Source organism: Carettochelys insculpta, chromosome 12, assembly GCF_033958435.1.
Source record: "Carettochelys insculpta isolate YL-2023 chromosome 12, ASM3395843v1, whole genome shotgun sequence".
In the NCBI taxonomy this organism is placed as follows: domain Eukaryota; kingdom Metazoa; phylum Chordata; order Testudines; family Carettochelyidae; genus Carettochelys; species Carettochelys insculpta.
Window position 1 is genome coordinate 46,176,047 of NC_134148.1, and position 22,149 is coordinate 46,198,195.

Below are 22,149 nucleotides of genomic sequence, written 5' to 3' on the forward strand. Positions count from 1 at the left end.
CAGGATGAAGTTTAATAAAGATAAATGTAAGGTGCTGCACTTAGGAAGGAATAATCTGTTTCACACATACAGAATGGGAAAAGACTGTCTAGGAATGAGTACAGCAGAAAGGGACCTAGGGGTTCTAGTAGATCACAAGTTAAATATGAGTCAACAGTGTGATGCTGTTGCAAAAAAAGCAAACATGATTCTGGGATGCCTTAGCAGGTGTGTTGTGAACAAGACACGAGAAATCGTTCTACCGCTCTACTCTGCGCTGGTTAGGCCTCAGCTGGAATATTGTGTCCAGTTCTGGGCCCCCCAATTCAAGAAAGATGTGGAGAAATTAGAGAAGGTCCAGAGAAGAGCAGCTAGAATGGTAAAAGGTCTGGAGAACATGACTTATGAAGAAAGGCTGAAAGAATTGGGCTTGTTTAGCTTGGAAAAAGAAGATTGAGGGGGGACATGATAGCGGTTTTCAGATATCTTAAAGGGTGTCATAAGGAGGAGGGACAAAACTTGTTCTTGTTGGCCTCTGAGGAGAGAACAAGAGGCAATGGACTTAAGCTGCAGCAAGGGAAGTTTAGGTTGGACATTAGGAAAAAGTTCCTAACTGTCAGGGTGGTCAAGTACTGGAATAAGTTGCCAAGGGAGGTTGTGGAATCTCCCTCGCTGGAGATATTTAAGAACAGATTAGATAGATGTCTATCGGGGTGGTGTAGATAGTGGTCGGTCCTGCCGTCAGGGCAGGGGACTGGACTTGATGGCCTCTCGAGGCCCCTTCCGGTCCCAGTGTTCTATGATTCAGGTTTAAATCAAACAAAAGGTGGTATTTCTTCACACAGCATCTAGTCAACCTATGGAACTCCTTGCCAGAGGATGTTGTGAAGATGTCTCTTTACCCATCCCTGCCCCTCTCTGACTCAGGATGGGAGTGACTCCTGCAGCTGCACCCCTGAACTCCAGGTCTGCTCTGACCAAGGGCAGCGACTGTGAGCAGGGAGCAGAGAAGGATTGGGCAAGTGACGGGGAAACTCAGATTGCTGGTCTTAAAAACTTGAGAGAACAAGGACATTGCCCAGCCTAGGTGGGGTGGGACTCTTACTCCAGGTTTGTGTTTATGGCCTTGTATGGGGTGTTTTCCCAAATTAATGCCAAGGTACTTCCCTCCCTTTTGTTAAGTATCTTTTCTACCCTCTGATTCTGTGCCGGTGAGTGGGGAAGAATCACCTCTCTGAGACACCCTGGTGGTGTGTGAATTTCCCAGGTGACTGAGTTGGGCCAGTTCTCTGTTGGATGGATGGAGGTGAACCCCTAGATATTGAACCTAGTCCTGGCTGCTGTTGGCTCCACCTGGTTGAAGGATTAAAGGCACATAGTATTCCTTGGTAGGGTTAGATTTTTTGGCATCAGTAAGTGGTGGCAAACAGTGATGTCACCACACAGACAAACTGGCGAACAATTATTTCCAGTGGTGAGTAAAGACATTTACAAATAGGCAAAGTAAGACACATGCTGCTTGGAACTTGAGCCTGCTTGAAGGGTACATACTGCGCATGTTTTGACGTGGGCGCTGACAGCGTGCGCTTTGACTGTAACGTTTAACTTTTTGAACCTCGGTACCGACTGTCAGATGATTGTCTGACCCTCCTGACTTCCCACAACTGTGGGTCTTCAAATAGATGAAAGTGCAAAAAATAAACTTAAAATTAACATTGATTTTCTCCATGAAAACTCTGTTAAGAAAAGGAATTTCCTTCTGCCACACTGCTCATTCTCCACTGAGAACCTGCCAGCCCAGGCCCCTTCCTTTAGTCTAGACTGTGAGGTCATAGCGGAGTTCTGTGATGTTACAGCACAGAACCTTCTGAGTCGCAAAGAAAAGAAGGAAAAGCCACGCTGGACTCATGAATCCCCAGGTAAGAGCTCTCGTCGGGGGGTGTCTCTTTCACATGGCTCCACCCTGTGGATTTCTCTCTCTTTTCAGAGTCCAGAGGATGCTTCCCACATCAAAGTCAGCTCCCCATTTACACTGCTTCCCCGAGCTGATGCCATTCGCTCCAAGCTTATCTACACCTTCTGCTTGATTGACCGCTTGCAGGGACTGAGCCATGCCATCCCACGGCACAACGTTAAGGATTTCCTTGGTAAGACGCCTCCCTCACCATGCCAACATATGAGGGAATGGAATAAATGAGGAGCTTGGACGTGTCTCTGCATATCACCTGGAGTGCGTCCCTCTCCCACAAACCACAGGCAGGGTCCCCTATCCCCCAGCAACAAGCCCTCTGCTTCTCTCAGCTGGGCAGAGTTGTCAAGTGTCTCTGTGCTGACTGGCTGCTATGAAGACACTGGAGAGAGCTCTGGGCACCAAGGATGGTGAGCCCACCTCTCCTAGGGTTTGACACAGTGCTCACATTTTGTGAGTTGAGTATATGGGGGTTTCCCTCCCCCAGAGCCAGATTGCTGACGTTAGCCAAGTACTGACTCCAGAGGAGGTGTGGGCGAGATTCTGGGTTTCAAAGCTAGAGTCCTGGCGGTGTCAGCCTGATCGGCTTTCCTCCACATCCTAGCTGCAAACCACGATGTGATGTGTCTGGGGCTGCAGCCAGGTTGGGGGCTGTATAATGTGGTTTGGGTAAGTTCTCCAGGCTGCTCTCCTAGTTGATTTGCTTCCCACAGCTCAGACTTTGGCTGTGGTAGGAAAAGCTGAGCTCTTCAAATTAATGGGAATGGGTGGATGTTAGCCTAAATACCTGAGAGATCTTGGCAAAATGTGTGTGTTTCTGCACCTGTGCAGCTCCTCCAGGGAGATCACGCTGCACTGTAGGCAGAGAACAGGCATTTTCATCCCCTCTCCTTACTGACTGAAACTCCCTTGCTGTCCTGCTGGGGACAGGCCTGGCTGTGCTGGGTCCTCTGGATCCTCTTCGTCCTTGAAAAGCCTGTGTGTCCTCCAGGAATGCCCTGGGGTTCTGTGCCTCTGTTCCCTATAGACCCCAAGAAGCAGAGGAAGGTGATGCTCACAGACCATCACCAGCTGGTTCGTTTCAACATCACCCCAGTCAGGCACACCGTCATCACCCCAGAGAAACGCCTACGCAATCGTATCCAAGTGCGCTGCAGCCAGTGGCCTCCCCTGACCATGTGGGCATCCTGGGTCCTGAACAGTATCCTTTGCCAGCTCTGGATCGGCACTGCCATTGGGCCTAAGAGTGGCAGGCAGGGTCAGCTGCAAGAGAACTGATGGGCTCCCCGGAGCTTGTGACTGGACAAAGTCCTGGGGAGTTGGCTGGCAGGGGAGTTCAACAGGCTGCATAAATCTTTTCCACCTCTGCATTTTGTGGTTCTAGCAGCTAGTGCTTTCCACCTGTACAGAAGGTCTGGTTTAGTGTAGCCCAGTGAGAGGTAGCCAAAAAGCAAATGGAATGTTAGGAATCATTAACAAAGGCATAGAAAATAAGACACAGAATATTTTATTGCCTCTATATAAATCCACAAAACGTCCACATCTTGAATATTGTGTGCCTCAAAAATATGTCTTAATATTGGAAAAAGTTCAGAAAAGGGCAAAAAGAATGGTTAGCAGTTTGGAATGTCTGCCTTAGAAGGAGAGATTATAACAACTGGGAGTTTTCAGCTTAGAAAACAAGGAAACTAAGCGGGGGATATGTTAGAGCTCTATAAAATCATGAATGGGGTGGAGAAAGTAGATTAGGAAAAGTTATTTACTTATTCCCAAAACACAAAACTAGGGGTCTCCAAATAAAATTAAGAGGTAGCAGGGGTTAAAACGAACAAAGGGAAGTATTTTTTTTCAAGCAATGCATGGTCAACCTGTGGAACTCCTTGCCAAAGGATGTTGTGAAGACCAGGATTTTATCAGGGTTCAAAAAAGAGCCAGCTAAATTCATGGAGGACAGATCCATCAATGGCTAATAGCCAGGATGGGTAGGAATGGTGTCCCAAGCCTGTTTGATAGAGGAGGGATCACTGGATAATTCTGTTCTGTTCATTTTTCTGAGATACCTGACATTGGTCACTATCAGAGGACAGGACACTGGGCTAGATGGACCTTTGGTCTGGCCCATTAAGGCTGTTCGTATGTTCTTAGGAGTGGGTAAGTGCCATGGGTGTTTGCTGCACAAAATTCGCTGTCATTCCCACATTCTAGACTGGGATACCCAACTTCACCTGGATCCTAGGGCTCAAGGTATAACCCTGATGCAACTCCTAGGGCTCAGGGCATAACTTCCTGTGGATGTGCAGGACCTTTTACCAGTGAAAATGCCTTACACGTGAATAGTCTTACTCTCTGTTAACAATTACTAAGCAAGCAGAATGCCCGTGCTAAGCACACAGTGCCATGCCCATCGATCTGGATCAAGGCAGGCAAACTTTCTCTGTTGGCCAGGCAAAGTCAGGCTTGTTTGGAGTCTGTGTGCTGCACATCAGGGTCATGCAAAGGAGTCTTGGCAGCGCTTAGGCTGGGTCTGAGAGGTGAGTTCTTCTGCCAGGTCTTCTTTTCTTTCCCTTCCTGACTTTTTCCTGCTAGTCTTCTCCTTCTCGGACCCCAGTGTATATAGTGAAACTGGAGTCCTGCTTAGCTAGACCTTCACCAATCAGTGTATGTTAGTGTAATTTTATTAATTAATCCTAATCTACTGCAACAGAATTACCTAACCCATTGTACCCTCCACCTTGATTTGCACCTAGCAAAATTAATTATGCAGCAGATGGAAACAATTAAAAACCAGACACAGATCATATGGACAAACCAAAGGAAGGGGAGGACCATAGTCATAGAACGAGGATTCCACAACCTCAGCTATTGACATGCTGTGACTCAGACTAAGTTTTCTTTAACTACCCTGAGATCCGTGTCTTTATCTGGTGACAGTGGGTGCTCTTAGGACAAGGCCTTCTGAACAGCCTGGCATTATACTGTTTTAATGCCATGTTGGTGGAATATGAGGCCGTGACTCCTTGCATTACAGCTACTGCTGCTGCTCTTTCAGTCTGGCTGCAGATGAAGCCCTTAGGCCTTGCAGTACAGCTACAGGAAAAGGCCGGAACCATACACAGGGAGGGTGACCCACGTAGCGATAGAGGTGAAGGTCAAGAAGTGGACGCTTTGAGGCTCCTAGTGACATGTGGATGGTTGTTTCTCCACATGCCTTTCCTCTGTCAGGCGTAAACAGCTCGTGACCTTGTGTCTGTTGGTTCAGTGGCCGAGGCACATTGCCGAGGGTGATAAGATGTGTGGGCTCATGTTTGGGCTTTCTGGGATGCTGGGCCAGTTTGGGGGTTGTGTGCAGAGTTCTGTTACTTCAGCAACAGAGCTGTTCTGGATACTCCCCATTGTCTTCTGAGTTCTTGGGTGTAGGTGCCCCAGTCCCTATCAAGTGATGGAATAACACGCAGCTTCCTGCATGTCTCTTAGCAAGAAACCCAGGTACCATCTTCAAAAGCTTCATCATTTGCCTCATCTTCCTGAACATGGTGGTTCTTATGGTCGAAAGCGGTGAGAGGGCATGTAGCACCAGCCTGACAGCTCTGGGGGTTGACCCACTCTGTGCCCAAGCATATACGATGCCGGTGGGCTCCGGCCTCTGCAGCCTGCCCCCAGAGGCAAGAGAGGCTCCTGAGCAAGGAGGCTGCCAAAGAGAAAACCATTTGGTGCAAGCTATGGTGGTTTGGTGGTGTAGGTACCTGGCCGTGCTCTGAATTCAGAGTCCCATCTTATTTCAGTTAGGCCACCAGCTAGCCATCAGATGGCATCTGCTCTCAATCACTGCTGCCCTGGCCTAGAGTCAGCAATGTGGAAGCTGATACCCAGAGAGCGGTGATGGCTGTTTCTGCCCTTCATTACTGGACACCCGTTCCTCCCATAGGTTCATTTCCCTTGCCCTAAATCTGGCCTCTCTCAGCTCTTTCCACTCCTGCTTGGTACTGTCTGTCTCCCATCTGTCTCCCACACCCCTTGGGAACTCAGCCCCCTGCTCTTTACACTCAGTTGGTGTGCTACAATGCTCGCCTTGTCAAAGACTCTGCTGCCTGGCAGAGACTGAAGTCCCTGCTCCAAGGAGGCCACAATCCAAGCTCAGGATGACTGTCGAGCTGTGGGGAGGGTGTTGCTAACCCTCTCCTTTGTCCATCGCTACAATCCTTACGTCTCCCGTCTCCTCTCGCAAGGAGCCACGTCTGGCACCAAAGGAGAGGGATGTGATTGCTGAATGATACCAAGTGGGCCGCCCCTTCTCCCATGGAAACAGGCGTGTGCACAGCTGCACCACGTGTCCTGAGCGCTCTGCTCACAGGGTATTGCCTACAAGTGCCTCAGAGTTCACAGGGAGCAGTTCCTGGCGGTTTTGAACCTGTGCTTTCCTCTCTGACTCTAGGCCCAGCTGTGGTTCTGAGCACAGCTGGGCCCTCAGCTGGTACGGGGCAGGTAGAATGATCAGTGAGACACGGAGTGTTGCTCCTCCCCTCCACCACGCTGTTTTCCTGCCCCTGCAAACACTTGGCTGGAGCCCAGCTTCAGCAACTGTCTCTTGTGCTTCTCAGAGGTGATGGGCAAGACGGATGCCAATCTGCTGAGCCTGAAGCTCACCTTGGAGGTGACAGTCTGGGTCGTCCTCCTCATTTTTATCATGGAGATTTTGCTGAACTGGATTGTCAGTTTCAGAGGCTTCTGGAAAAGCAACTGGAATATCTTTGACCTCAGCATTACCATGGTGGTGAGAGCCGTGGGGAGGGATGTGGTGGAGGCAAAGGCCCAGAAGACTAGCTTCCTGGTGCCTCCTCATCTCAGGTAACGGGGCAGGAAGGTGTAGTGCTACTCTCAGTTCAGAGGGATCCCAGCAAAGTAGAAACTGCACCTCTTGGGCTACTCACACTTGGTAATGGTCATGTACTGTCCCCAAACACCAGTAAACTACCAGTGGTTTTATGATGCTTACCTCTGCCCTCCAGGGAGCAGCCTATCACCCAGTTCCAGTACCTCCACGTTGGGCTACGTGGTATCACCCTGGCCCCAGCTCCTGCAGCCATGTGATTGCAAAGCTCCAGCTTTCATCATACACAAGAATGCATAAAAGGGCACTTCTGGGTAGGGAGAAAATGCTGGAGGATGTGACCACCCCCGCACAAAAGCTCAGAGCTTAGGAAGCAGAGAAGACTCCAGCTGATTAATCTAAAGCTGTGACTCTGGAGGTGCAGACTCATTCTTTCCCACACTGAGTGGATGCTGCTGCTTGCCTGGCGCAGGGCTCAGAGGAGAAGTCTGCAATGCAGAATGTGGTGGGGGTGTGATGGGTTGATGCCCTCTCCAGTGTTGGTGGGGTAGGTTGGCCTGACTGTGCGGGGCAGTATGGCCTGTGCATGGTCATCTTGCCATTCTGTTCCCTTGGCTCACAGTCTGTGATCCCCGAGTTCCTGGACTTTGTTGGCATAACCAACAGGATGGCTGCCATGAGGATCATCAGGGCCTTCCGTGTCCTCCGCACCTTAAAGCTCTTCTCCAGGTTCCGGCACGTCCGGGTGATTATCCTTGCGATAGCCAAGACCTTGAAGGTAGGGATCCACTGTGACAGGCACCAGGGCTGGTGGGCAAAGGCATGTGCCGAACTGCCCCTGTTGGTTACTCTCTCAGCGTTGTCTTGCCCATGGCGCACAGCGCTGGCCTCCCAGCACAGCCACCAGCCCATTTACAGAACCCAGCCGCTGTTGCTTTCACATAGATGCATTTTAAACACACCCCTGTGCCGGAATTCTTCACTGCTCATGTGTGTGTTTCTCTCCTCACTGCCTAGGCCTTGTCCTTCAACCCCACCTGACCCCACCCCTCTTGCTGTACTGTGTCTCATCTGACTGGTATCAGAGGCTTGCAGGCTGAATAGTAAGACAGGTAGCCATGGTAGTCTGTATTCCAACAAAACAAACCAGCAGTCATGTAGCACTTTAAAGACTAACAAAAATGATGTATTAGGTGATGAGCTTCCTTGGGACAGACCCACTTCTGCAGCTCTACAGAATTTCCCGTCCAGACCCAGATATATCGCACAGAGGTCCAAAAAGATTGCAATAAAACTAACATGGTGCTACACTCCAGAAGGCCCCAGGTGACAGGCATGTGGTCTCCTATAGACAACTTTCTAACCTAAGAGAGATTCCCACTAGCAGTCACAGGCTACACTACAATCATACTAATCCTGGAACTTTTCCTTGCAATAAGCCCCATTACCAGCTTTGTCCATATATTTATTTTGGGGTTACCATCACTGGACCTAACCATATTAATTACAAGATCAGGGGCTCATTCTCGTGCACCTTGACCAATATCATATATGCCATTATGTGCCAGGAATGCCCCCTACAATGTACATTGGAGAAGCCAGGCAAACACTTTGCCAAAGAATGAATGGACAGTGAGCAGACAGTACGAATCTCAGTACACATAAGCCAATCTGTGAGCATTTCAATGGAGTGGGCTATTCTGTCAAAGACCTGAAAATATGCATCCTACAACAAAGAGTCTTAAAAACAGATTACAGAGAGAGATTTGAGACCTGGAGTTCATACTCAAATTGGACACATTAACACTTGGGATGAACAAAGACAAGAATTATCTCACGTGTTACTAGGACTGCTTCCCTTCCTTTGATGTTTGTACTGATCTCAGGCAAGACAATTAACATTTCCTTTCCCCTCACCCCCCTCCTTCAGTTCATGTACTTGATTTGTCAGGTTTTATTGCAGTTTTTTTGGACCTCTGTGCGATATATCTGGGTCTGGACTGGAAATTCTGTAGAGCTGCAGAAGTGGGTCTGTCCCCCAGAAGCTCATCACCTAATACATCATTTGTTAGTCTTTAAAGTGCTACATGACTGCTGGTTTGTTTTGGTACCAGAGGGGTATCCGTATTAGTCTGTATCCACAAAAACAACCAGGAGTCCTGTGGCACCTCATAGACTAACTGATTAACTAATCTAGACTGTAAACTCCCTGGGGAGCATCAGCACCAAGTTCCCTCAGTCTCTGCTCCTCTCTGCTTCTCCCCTGCACAGGCCATGAACTTCATCCTGCTGCTCTTCCTGCTCTTCTTCTATGTATTCGCTGTAGCTGGGATCTTCTTCTTTGAGAGCTACAGTCGGTCGGATCGCACTGACCTGGAGTACAGCATGTATTTCAGGTACAGCTCCCTGCTTCTGAGGGTGCAATACCTTGTCACGCAGCAGCGAAACACCCTCTTTCCTTTGGCCGTAGTGGGGAGTTGTCCTACTCTTTCCCCTTGCTCTTCAGCTGTGTAATCTCAGCCTCTGGGAGGACTTGGGGCTGCAGAGCCCGCTGGAAGGAAGGGGCAGAGCAGTGGGGAGGTGGGTGCCCCTAGGCTGGGGGATACACTGATGTTTTACAGCTGGGCACTCATGGAAGAACACCCTGGAGGCCTAGCAGCTCCCAAACATCAGGCTTTGTTCTTGACAGCACCCTTCTCTGGTGGATTTCAGGCACTGAGGGAGGTGGTGGTGCTGTATAGCAGTAATAGGAAGTCGTAGCTCACAAGCCCTGGCAGCGTCTGACAAGTACGTGTTAGACCTAATCCTCCATGTGATGGGAGCCTGCCTGTTGCGCATGGCAGAATGCTGGGGCTAAACAAACGGTTTGCCTGAGTGTCATGCTGTCACCTCCCCAGCATCAGAGCTACAACTAACGCCAGCTGCTCCACTGCAGCGTGCAGCTCTCCTCACCACCACAGCCTCTGTGCTCAGACTCAGCTGCAACTTCCCCCAGCAAAGCAGCCAGCCTCGGCCCTGCAGACATGACCAGGGCTCAAGCGAGCAGCACATCCAGCCCACCCTGGGGCCCAGCACACCTTTACGTGGTTTTCTGTCTGCAGGGATTTCCACAACACCCTGGTGACTTTGTTCATTCTCTTCACCATGGATCACTGGTATGCCCTGCTACAGGACATCTGGCAGATACCTGAGATGAACAAGGTCATCAGCAGCCTCTACATCATCCTTTGGCTGCTGATTGGGTCCTTCATGTTCAGGAACATCTTTGTGGCAATTATGGGTAAGTGCCTGGGTGCCCCTCCCACACAGCCCCCTATAAAACCCGCTCCAGCTCCCTGTTGCTACATCTGGTCCCCTGCACAGTGAAGTCTGGGCCCTTGCCAGCCTCTGGTGGCTCTTGCTTCAGCTAATTTGGGGGTGGGGGGTTACCTTTATGAATGCAGGACATAGCTCGCCCTTGCAGACTCTCTGAACAAGTAGACCACTTCCTCCAGGGTAGGGACTGAGCGCAGGAGAGCAGAGTCATGGGCAGGGGAGGGGCAGGATTGTGATTTGGTCACACCTGTTCAACTGCAACATCTGACAAAGCGGGAGGACTGATGCCAAGTGTTCAGCGTCCCCCTGTTTTGGCCAGGAGCTGAGGCAAGCCCTGCTCCCAGCTCCCTGGTCCTCCAAGAAGACCACCCACTAGCAGAAGGTACCATGTGCTGTGCCTGTGGTAACAGACAAGCAGAAATGAACCCGGTGTGGAAGATAATCTTCTGGCTGCTGCCCTGGATCCCCGTGCAGCAGGCATAAAGCCCAGGATGTTCTAGGCAGCAGTGGCCCTAGGAAGGTTAATAGTGTGGAGGAAGCCTCTGTGCCCTGGCTAACCCTTCTAAGAGCTGCAGGACCCCTCAAGGCTTAATGGGGCTCTTGGTTTGTCAGTGACTAACTTCCAGACTATCCGGAGTGACCTGACTGAAGAGGTGAAGCAGATAGAGACCCAGAAAAAAGCAGATTTATTTAAAACACAGATTAGAGAGAGGTGAGTGAGCACAGCAGCCCCACACCTGGGCCTGGAGTGGGAGCCACCCAGAGCAGGCGAGGACCACCAGGTCATGTTGTCTGCCCCGCTACATAGCCCAGGCCGTCTCTGCCTCCTGCCTGCCCACTAACCTCAGGCACCAGAATCAGACCAAGTACGGCAGCCCCCGGGAGCTACCAGCATCCTTTGCCGCTGGCAGGGCCCAGGAGGGATCGAGGCGTGTCAGTGCCCAGGGCCCCTGCAGTGGTGGAAGGTGATTATGTGAGATGGTTACAGGACAAGGGTGCAATCCAGACTGGCAAGGGGATGGGTCAGCACCTGCCCTGCAACACCTTACAGCTCATGCTTTCCTGCTCTCACGCCTTGTCTGGCATGTTCTGTCAGCAATGAGCAGGCATGTCACACCCGCCGTGTCTGTGCCTTAGCCAGCCCTGCTCCAGAAGCTCGGAACCCAGCCGCCTGCTGGCTGCACACCAGTCACGCTCCCTCCTGGCTGCCAGGCTTGGCTGCTACTTAGTTTGAAGCCAGCACACCTCCACTCCCACCTCTCCCCACCTCCATACTCTGTGTAAGATCCAGTCCTCGCCTTGGCAGGTCAGCCATAGCACGTTTTGTTCTTATCACAAGCCCCAAACATCTTCCCCAGCAAACGTACTGTGATAATACTCCCTGTGCCATGCACACAGCACTGTGTACTTAATACATTCTACAGTAAAAATAAAAGCTGACAGTCAGTAGGTCCTAGGGTACGTGATGCCAAGTAACAGAAATGAAGTTAGAACCGATTACAACACACATCTACATGTCTCCAGCTTACTCTAACAAGCTGCAGGCTTTGTTGAAGCTGATATCTCTGCCCAACCATTTATTTTCACCACCATAGTTGACTTTCCCTGAGAGAAGCTGAGAGAAGCCAGCACCTTTTCTAGGTGAAAGATCTTTGCCTAAAGAAAGTTTGTCACCTACACTTTTGGTTCCCCACTGGGCTGAAGGGCCCGTCTTTCTCAGCTTGCAAGACCTCTGTTACCGCCTGTCCAGTGCTAGATGCCAAAGACAGGGCTGTCCTTACTACTGTCTCTGGAAGGTCCATGGCTTGGTTTCAAAAGCTGGGTGAGCTCACGCTGCTTTCCATTTCCTGTTGGCTTACCACCCCCCTTCATATAAGTGGGACTGCCAGTGTTCTGAGGCAGGTAGGTAAATGCCTTCCCTCAGACTGGGAGGGACCCTCCTGCCCCCTGGTTGGTCCCAGACTTTAAAATGTAATACTAGTAGGTACCCACATTCCTCATACAGGATTAACACAGACATCTCCAATGTTACCCACCAGCATGGCACTAACTGGACGCAGGCACCCAGGGTCCATGCTCCAGCAAAGCTGTGGACAGTCTCTCTCTCCCAGCCCCCTGCCAGCTGTCCCTGGGCGCTTCCTCCCCTCACATCCGCTGGTGAATTAAAGTGGTCCAGGCCCCCCCCCCCCCCCCAATCAGCAGCACAGTAGGGCTAGAGTGGCTTCCCATCGGATTGCTCTGCACAGCTGCATGCATACTCCTGGGTTAGGAGAGAGGTGGTCTCTGTGTACTGCCACGCCCCACCCCCAATGCTCCTGGAACCAATGGGACCTGCAGGGCTGGTACCAGCAGGCAGCCGCATGCAGAAGGCTGCTGACCCCCCCCCCCCCCCCCGCCTAGGAGCTGCTCCCAGAGAGATGACCTTGGTAAGCGCTGTACGTTCCCCGCACTGCCACTCCCACAGCCTGCCCCCAAACTCCCTCCCACAGCCTGCCCCCAAACTGTCGCAGAGCTTGCACCCCAGACCCGCTCTCCAACCCAGACTCCCTCCCAACTCCTTCCCAGAGCCTTAGGCAGTGTGGGGGAGGGATGGTGGCTGTGTGTGTTCTGGGCAACACCAACATTTCTACAAACCTGCCACCCTGGCATCAGCTTACAGAAAAGCCCCCACCTGGATCCCTTCTGTATGACAGTGATGCTGCGTTCCGTCAGCTGATCCCGTTTCATGGCCAGGAGGGCAATGGGCTCTTCTGAAGTCACCGTTGAAAGTGACGGTCATTCCTTCACGCTGAGGAAGGTGACAGGGAGTTTGTTGGGGAAGGGTGCTCCAAGCTTTCTTCCCCCACAGGGCAGCGTAACAGCTTTGTCTGCCTAATGTACAAAAGTGGACCCTCATTGTCTCAGTCTGAAGAGCAGGCTGTCCAGCGAATCACATACGCATTCCTTTGTCCAGGGCAGAGCTGGTTACAAGTGGTCACAATTGCGTCACACATCCCTAACTCTCAGTGCACACCAGACAGACAGCTGGACATTGTCCCTGGTTCTGCCATCTGTCACTGCTGAAAATAGCCAGGCTCTATCCTCTTTGGAACCCCCACTTGAAGTAGTCGACTGCTGCTATCAAATCCCCCAACTCCTCTCTTGGGCAGCCTAAACCCTCAGCCTCTCATAAGTCACGTGCTCCAGCCCTCTCATTGTGTTGCCCTCTGCTGGGCTCTCGCCCATTGCTCCACACCCTCTCTACTCTTTTGTGGGGGGCTGTGGGTGTGTGTGCACAACTAGGTGCAGTACTCCAGCTGTGGCCTCCCTAGTGCCAAGCAGAAAGGTACAGTCACTTCCCTAGATCTGCTGGCAGTGTTCTTACTAATGCAGCCCAATGCGCCGCTAGCCTGCCTGGCTGCGAGGGCACCCTGTTAGCGCATATCCAGCTCCTTTTGTGCACTACTGCCACTTAGCCAGTCAGTTCTCAAGCCTGTAGAGTCTTGGGATTCTTCCATCCTAAGTGCAGCACTCTACATGTGGCCTTGATGAACCTCAGCAGTTGTTCAGGACAGTCAAAACCAAAACAGATTGTGAAGAACTACAAAAAGATCTCAGCAAACTGAGTGATTGGGCAGCAAAATGGCAAATGAAATTTAATGTGGGTAAGTGTCAGGTAATGCATGTTGGAAAAAATAACCCAAATTACACGTACTACATGATGGGGTCAAATTTAGCTACGACAGATCAGGAGAGGGATTTTGGAGTTATAGTGGATAGTTCTCTGAAGACATCCACGCAGTGTGCAGCGGCAGTTAGTAAGGCAAATAGGATGTTAGGAATTATCAAAAAAGGGATCGATAATAAGACAAAAGATATCATACTTCCCCTATATAAAACTATGGTACGCCCACATCTTGAGTACTGCGTGCAGATGTGGTCTCCTCACCTCAAAAAAGATATATTGGCATTAGAAAAGGTTCAGAAAAGGGCGACTAAGATGATTAGGGGCTTGGAACGGGTCCCATATGGGGAGAGCCTAGAGAGACTGGGACTTTTCAGTTTGGAAAAGAGGCGATTGAGGGGCGATATGATAGAGGTATATAAAATCAAGAATGGTGTGGAGAAAGTGAATATAGAAAAATGATTGACCTTTTCCCATAATACAAGAACTAGGGGACACCAAATGAAATTGATGGGTAGTAGGTTCAAAACTAATAAAAGGAAATTTTTCTTCACACAGCGCACAGTCAACCTGTGGAACTCCTTGCCCGAGGAGGCTGTGAAGGCCAGGACTCTATTAGGGTTTAAAAAAGAGCTTGATAAATTTTTGCAGGTTAGGTCCATAAATGGCTATTAGCCAGGGATAAAGTATGGTGCCGTAGCCTTCAGAACAAGGGCAGGAGATGGATGGCAGGAGATAAATCACTTGATCATTGTCTTCTGTTCTCCTTCTCTGGGGCACCTGGCATTGGCCACCGTCGGCAGATGGGATGCTGGGCTGGATGGACCTTTGGTCTGACCCAGTATGGCCGTTCTTATGTTCTTTTGGACGATCCTCCAATTTGTCTAGATCACTGTGGACTCTGTCCCAACCCTCCAGCTCATCTACCCCTCCTCCCAGCTTAGTGTCATCTGCAGACTTGCTGTGGCTCTCCTAAGCAGATGGCTGGTATAGAAGCCTCTTCTGTGCACCTGTATTGTGTGTGCAGCTTACAGGGACACAGCCCATGATCAAGCTGCAGGGCACTGCACTGGACACCAGGTGTCAACTAGCCATCAAGCCACTGATCCACTGTCCACTGAGTCAGGATCCAGCCAGCTTTCTATCCACTGTGTAGTCCAGGGTGCAGAACCCTGAGCCTGGGGTTTGGATCTGGACCATGGCTTGCCTGGATCTGGCCTCTGAACTGGGGGTTCCCTGCCCAGCACCTGGCATGTGTGGGGAGAAGGGGGGCTGTAGAGCCCTGAGCCTCACAGGCTGGAGCCAGCCCCCAGGCTCTGATGGGGCACAGGGAGCAGCTCTGGGCCCTGTCATGGCTGTTCCTCCAGCTGGGAAAAGGGGAAAGACCGCAGCAGCAGGGGTGGGAGGCTTCATCCTGCCGCTCTGATTGGCCAGAATTCCAGCCAATCCAAGCAGCAGAGAGCAGTGGTGAGGGAGGGCAGAGCCATGTATGTCACAGGGGTGCTGCATATGTAAGCTGCACCCCCATCCCCAACTCCCCCTTAGCTGCTCCTGCACCCCTCCCACCCAGACCTCCCCCTGCTCCCTGCCTCTCACCCATCTCCCCCCACCTTGCTCCTGCCCCCTATCTCCTGCATCCCCCATCCCTAGCCTGCTCCTGCTCCTGCACCTCCCCTCCCACCCCAGCCCACTCCTGTACCCTCCCTCCTGCTTACACCCCCAGACCTCAAGCCCACTTTCTGGCAGCCCTCTCCCACACTGAACCCCTCTTTTTGGTCCCACCCCAGAACCTAGAGGGGCCCCAAAATGTACTAGTCCTTCCCTCACCCCAGTGGCTAAGGCTGTTGAGGGGACCAAGGGAGTTTCCTCTTTTGTTGTTCAGTGAGGGACCCTGTCAGTGAGGTTTCTTCGGTTTGCTTCTCTCTTGGGTTTGGCCCCCAGCTGATTTGGCTGTGGGGCCCTAGACTCAAGAAAGCTTTCCCACCTTTGTTAGTCTATTCCTACAGGCCACACAACTTCAGCATGCTGACAAGAATGCTACAGGAGACCACATCTAAAGTTTTGTTAATGTCAAGACGCATCATGTCCACTACTTTACCCATATCCAGAGCCAGTTCTCTCCTCAGAGAAGGCAATCAGGTTGGTCAGGCATTACTCGCCTCTGCTGAGTTCATCTTGACTCTTCCTGATCACCTTCCTGTCCTCTGAGTGTTTCAAAGTGGCTTCCTGGAGGGAAGACCTGCTCCAGGATTTTTCTGGGCACAGAGGTGAGGCTGACAGGCTGCAGTTCCCTAGATTCTCCTCCTTCCCTGTTTTAAAGATGGGCACTTCGTTTGCCTTTTTCCAATTGTCTGGGACTTCCTCTGATCACCAGTTTTCAAAGGTAAAGGCCAACAGTTCTACAGTCACATCAGCCAACCCCTTCAGCACCCTCTGCTCCAGACTGCAGACCCACATCAAAACATGCCAGTTGGGGAGTCAGAACTTTCCACATGATTCCTCAGAGCACATTCTGTGCCAGGACTGTACAATATGCTGGGGTAAATACAGGGGCCTTAGGGTCACAGCGATACACCTGGGCAATCTGAGCAATGATTCCTCAGAGCACATTCTGTGCCAGGACTGTACAATATGCTGGGGTGAATACGGGGCCTTAGGGTCACAGCGATACACCTGGGCAATCTGAGCAAGTGACCAAACCCCACAGAAGGCTGCAGAAGCTGCAGGATAGAAGCTGAGCTCCAGTCTTCTGGAGGAAGCTGTTTGGTGGCCCAGACTCCTGTGGGGGGGGGGGGGTCCTCACTTCAGGGTTGGCCACACACACCATTTTGGGGGCCCGAACTGCTGGGACTCCAGCTCTCCTGGTCCCCCCCGCTGAGCTCAGCCCAGTAAGTCCGATGGCAACGGAGCAGGAGCAGGGCGGTGACTTGCCCACTCTGCAGGACACCCACGCTGTGCGAGTTTGTAGTCAGTGGGACCCAGCCGAGGGAGGCCTTGGGTCAGCACAGAGAAATGAGGGTCTCTGCTGGCCAGCCCAGAGCAATTCCCTGCCACACTGCCACCAAGGCAGGTTCAGGCCAGGTCTGTCTCCCTGACCACCGTCCTTAGGCAGGTACCAGGTGAAAAGACCCAATCTGTAGTCCTCCCACTTCCCCCCTTCATCCTTTGTTCTTCAGTAGTGGAGGTGTCTTTGCTCTGCTTCCCTGAGAAAAGGTGAGAACCTCTCCTCCCGCTGGGCAAGAGTTGTTAGCCATTAATGGCCTGTGACTGGGGGGGCCTCTGGATCTTCTACTGGTGTGGAGTGGGGTGAGCCAGTCCCTTTTTCAGCCCATTCAGTGCACTCAGACAGGTAGGGCACCACCCCACGTCTCAGCCTGCTCTGAAAGCAAACTGAATCCTTGCCCAGTGGTAGCCATGCCATGCATAAGGGAGGCTGAGGCATACACCGGGTTAACAACAGAAGTTACAGAAGTCACCACATCTCCCCATTCCCCAGTCGCTGCCAAGCTGTATTGGGAGAAAATTCCTGCCCCGCCCCCCACCTTGTGGAACACATCGACTGAACACGTGAGCATGAGCCAGACAGCAGCTGAGACACAGATGCATTCAGTGCTGCCTCAGAGCACTGGTGCTCCCTGTCCCGTCCCGAGCAGTGGTCACCCCAGAGCTTCAGACAGAGGGGATTAAGACCTACACCAAACAGAAGCCCTCCAGCAGAGTGCACCAGAGAAGCTGGAGGCAGTTACTGCAGACATTAAGACATGCCCAGAGGGTACTCTGCTGCTGCTGAGCTCTGTGCGCCTCTGCATCCCCAATCACAAGCAAGCTTGTGACACAACCCCACTCCAAAAAGCGCCCCACTCTCTAAGCTAAGCTTTCCCTCCAGAGCTCCTCCTGAGGCCTGTTCCAGGGCCTCACCCTCTGATGATGAAACACCACCTTCTCATTTCCAGCCTGAATTTGCTCTTAGCCTGTTTATCCTTTAGCGTCAATAGCCCTTCACTGCCATGGTGTTTTCCCCCAACTGTGTTTAAAGCCACTGGTCATCCTCCTCTGCCTTCCCCACGGCTAGGCTACAGGACCAACTCTTGTTTCCTTTCACAAGGCAGTGCCTCTGTCAGTGCGGATCCCCACTCTGGCACTTCAAGTTGCAGAAGCTGGGGGCCTGCAAGAACTTAAGTACCCAAGTACCCTGCCACTACAGGCTTTTGCTTAAAAACCCTCCCCAGGGCCACAGATTCCCAGACCCTGGGTGATTTGCTGCCACTAAAGTGCAAAAACCCCTTTGAGAACCCAAAAAGACACTTGGGATGTCCCTCTGTGGGGTAAGCCCAAGCTCTCACCCCTCCAACCACATTTCCATAATAGCTCCCCTTTCAGTCACAGACGTGCACACTGAACACCCTGCTTTCTAGAGCACTGGAATCAGATCCCAGTCTAAAAAGCCTTCGTGGATTTTTCTGATTTGTCAACCTTGATAACTATTTTTGGTTCTGTGCCTTAAATCTTGCACTCTTCCCTTTGGCTCACCTGGCTACCTGCCTGCGCTTCCTAGAGATTTCAGGGACCTACTATGTCTGGATTTAACCCTTTACAGGTAACTTAATTAACTGAATGGCTGGGATGTCTGGCTAAAGGTCATAGCCTTCCCATCCACCACAGCCTCTGCTCCCCGAGCAGCTCTTCATCTGCGCCAATCAGAATTTTTCTGGACCAGAACTGTGCAGTTGGCACAAATGCTCTTCTGTTGGAAATTCCTTGCCGGCTAGGGGCTGGCTTTTTTGCAGGCATCCCTTTGGTAGCTCATGCTTGTCACAGGATGAGCAACACCCAGGTCTCTCCTCCTCTGCTGCTTCCAACAGATTTGCAGCAGAACTTTAGACCTTACTTGCGTAACTGCAAGCTCCCCTCACAACCACTGCCCATGCCGTACACCACACCCTCCTGGCAGAGACAGGGAGCTCTGGCCATAGCCAATACCTTCCTGCTCCTGCCCCTGCCCCTTGGGAGCAGCTCCACCACCAGTGCTCTCCCAGGACAGCCCCAGCCTGAGAGAGTGTGGGTTCTCTCATGCTCCTGGCATTTGGAGCTTCGTTAATGCACCACTTTCTGGCCATGTAGGAGAGACAGCCAGCTCGCTGCAGCAGACAGCCCAGAGATGCCCCATAAGCACTAAAAGCTGGTAATGATGGGTAGGCTCCAGAGGAACCAGTCCCCAGAGAGAGCCCACCCTTTATTCACCACAGCCCACTGTCCTCAGAGGGACAAGGACTGCAGGCCTTAGCCCAGATCTCAGCCCTGCAAAAAAGCACCTGCATAAATATACAGCTGTCTGGGCACAGCCTCTGCACTGCCGGTGGCCTGCTGCCCACCCTAGCTGGACCTGGATAGCTGGTATGCCCTGGGCCCAGAGCCCTTGGCAGGGTTTGGAACCAGCAGCATTTCTCTCCACTCATATGTTGGGTTCCTCTCTCAGCAGCAGGTCCCAGGACTACAGTGTGGAGCTGGGCCCACGAGCAGAGGCAGCTCCTCCTGCACAGCAGTTGGAGTACAAGTTGGTAGCAAGGCAGAGTGTGAAGGACAGTAAGTACATGTGCCCCACACAAGATCGGGGGAGCATCTGCCCAGGTGCAGGGCCTGAGCAGAGCAGCGATGAGCTAGCTAACTGCAGCCCACTACACTGTGGAGGCTGCAACTGGGGATCCCCTCTCCTGGGAGCACCACACCCAAGGCTGCAGAAAGACACTTTCCCCAAGTAGCAGGAACCCAAAGGAAGGGATACTAGAGAAAGAGGGGCCCTTTACCTTCCCACACGGCAGGCTCAGTCATGCTACTATGTAGGAGGTGCACAGGGATCATGGGGGGCCTTTGTCAGACCTGAAGCTACAGCCTTTGCCTCTGCTAGTGGACTGGGAAACCTACATCCATCAGAACCTGCAGAGCCTGGTGGAGGCGGATGAGGACGGGCAGGTAGTGTGGCCCAGTGACTCCCTCTTCCGCTACTTCGAACTATTGGAGCAGCTGCAGCACAATCTGGAAGAGCGCAAGAAGCTGCAGCATTATGCAGGTGAGTGCAGGGCAAGCAGCCGGGTGAGGCGGCACATAAGCATAAACAAGCCCAGATGCATCCCTTCAGGCTGTTGCCTGGCCCCTTTTCTACCTGCTGGTTCTCATTTGCAGCTCAGTCCTTCCCCCCCACATGCCAGTGAAAATTCCCCAGCTAAGGAACAAAGCTCCCTGCAAGGAAATTTCCCTGCTGTTCTCTCCTGTTTGCTTAAGTTCACTGCTATGATCCGAAGGGCTAGTTGTCCCCCATTTGTAACTAAGTACCAAGAACAACAGACGCTGTCCAGGGCAGTCACCTCAAGACAGGGCCTGTTTGCACCAGCTCCTCACACAGTGCACAGAGGCACTGCCTTTCCCATGTCTTGGCACCAGCTCCCCAGCATCCTCTGATTCTCTGCTCTTTTGGTTTATTGCACTGGCCACCCTGGGATGTGTTGCTCCTCCCCACTTAGCATCACCTGAGCACAGTCACTGCTGTCTAGGCCCAGATGCTCAGCACAGCTGGATGAGCCCCTTCAGCACCATGGCAACCCCATCAGCCAAGGGTGCCAACTGAAGCGACTGACTGCTTTAGCCAGTCTGAGCACAGGCATGTTTGGCCTGGTCCTTCTGCAGGACTGCTGCTACAAGCGGATCAGTCAGAGCTGGCCCAGCCCCTTTGTTCCCTGACTGCAGCAGGGGCTGGTCCTATTTCTTCACCCCAGCAAACATCTGGATCTCTCTCACTCTTATTTCCTACAGTCATGGCCCTGTTGAACCTGGAGGACAGGTAAGAAGCCCTGTCCAAGGGGCTCAATGCAGCCAGAGAGCCCTTCGGTCTGGGGAGAAGCCAGCACTGCACTGCTGCAGAGAACTACAGAACTGCCTGCAGGACAGCTCCCCTCCTGCCCCTGGGCTTCGATATTCCATCTCCAATCTCATGGCAGGCTCAAGGCAGCTGGCCCCAGAGGTGCTGTAAGACCTGAGCTAGAATAAGGAGTAGCAGCTAACCCTTGCAGTCTTGGAGAGTTGATTCACTCTGATCAGTCCATGCTACCAACCAGGGTTCAGCCCTCCACCCCCTTTCCTCTACCTTCAGCGTCTCCCCCTCCATTACACAGCACAAGTGCCCCCACACCTGCCTACATCACCAACTTGAGGTGCTGATACTAGCTAACTGCACCATGGCTGGCCTGCCAGAGCCTCCTACCTTCTCCAAGCATGTTGGGTCATGAAGCAGCCTCCAAGCTGCAGGCCTTGTCCAGCCTGTGCTGCTGTAGGCAGGGCAGGGCAGGGCAGCGTTTCCTCTCAGTTTGCTGTAGGAGGTGGCCAGCAGCAGGAAGAATCAATGTGAACCCTGGATTCTTTAGAGATCTGAGCTCAAAGCATCCCGCCCCCACCTCGTCTGCAGGATTCCCCTCAGTTCTTGTCCACTGCACCAGTTCTTAGGGCCGTCACTTGTGCCTCCCCCTGGTGCTAGCATCAGAAGAACTGAGAGGCAGGAGCCAGAGGTCAGCACTGCTACTCTGGCAAGTGGGCTCTGTTCTCAGCTCCTCCAGGCTGGGCTGGAGATCACAGACAAGTCTCTCTGCATAGCAGGGGTAAGGCCCACCTCACAGGAACGTGTACATTGAGCCAGAGACCAGCTTGTCCGCAAACCCCTGAGCACCAAGTTCCCCACAGCATCTGGTGTGTCCTGCCCCAGGCCGCCAGCAGTTGCTTGGGGCAGCATCCCCTCCTCTGGTTGATGAGCCATTGTGCCTGCAGAGTAGCCCTCTGTCCCAGACATGGTCCTGTCACCCAGCTCCACAGCCGAGCCTGCCTACTGCCGCTGCAAGGACTTACTCAGCGGACCATGCTTCTCTCCCTTGCCCGTTAGAGGGCACTGCAGCACAGAGCAAGTCTGGCCTGAGCCCGGCCTCTTCCCCTTCCTGCTCCACGCTGCTGCCCAAAGGGCCAGGGCAGAGGCACTGTCCAGCTCTCCCAGGGTTCCTTTCCCCCCCACTCTGCTCCAGGCTGGCGGCAGTTTCAAGGCTGGCTCTGGCCCTGCCCAGCCACTACACTCAAGGCCATCTCACAGGCTCAGCTCTGTCTTTCCCATGTGACCAAGATGCACATCCCACCCCCCACAAGAGCATACTCCAAGGAGCCCAGATGTCTCCTGCCAGACCTGAGCAGGGAGCTGGCATCCCCAGGCACAGCAGTCTTTAATACTAACTAAGCCATACAGTTTCCACTTATAAAACCAGTCTGAAAGCCTTTTAAAAGGATAAAATGGAGGGGCTGGTTTGTGAACACCCATCACCACCACATATGATCCACCGTGATCAGCTGCTTCCACATGCGCCT

General features: G+C 52.3%; 1 protein-coding gene across 1 annotated transcript; it reads left to right on the forward strand.

Moving 5' to 3' along the window:
* Positions 1-907: 907 nt before the first annotated feature.
* On the forward strand, positions 908-20,797 carry CATSPER2 (cation channel sperm associated 2). The gene is made up of 12 exons (XM_075007224.1): positions 908-1,001; positions 1,662-2,126; positions 2,976-3,149; positions 5,435-5,503; positions 6,547-6,719; positions 7,399-7,554; positions 9,048-9,172; positions 9,878-10,056; positions 10,704-10,803; positions 19,238-19,338; positions 19,661-19,822; positions 20,563-20,797. Exons 1-12 carry the CDS (start codon positions 908-910, stop codon positions 20,592-20,594), a joined length of 1,830 nt encoding a protein of 609 aa, XP_074863325.1. The 3' UTR covers positions 20,595-20,797.
* Positions 20,798-22,149: the final 1,352 nt, after the last annotated feature.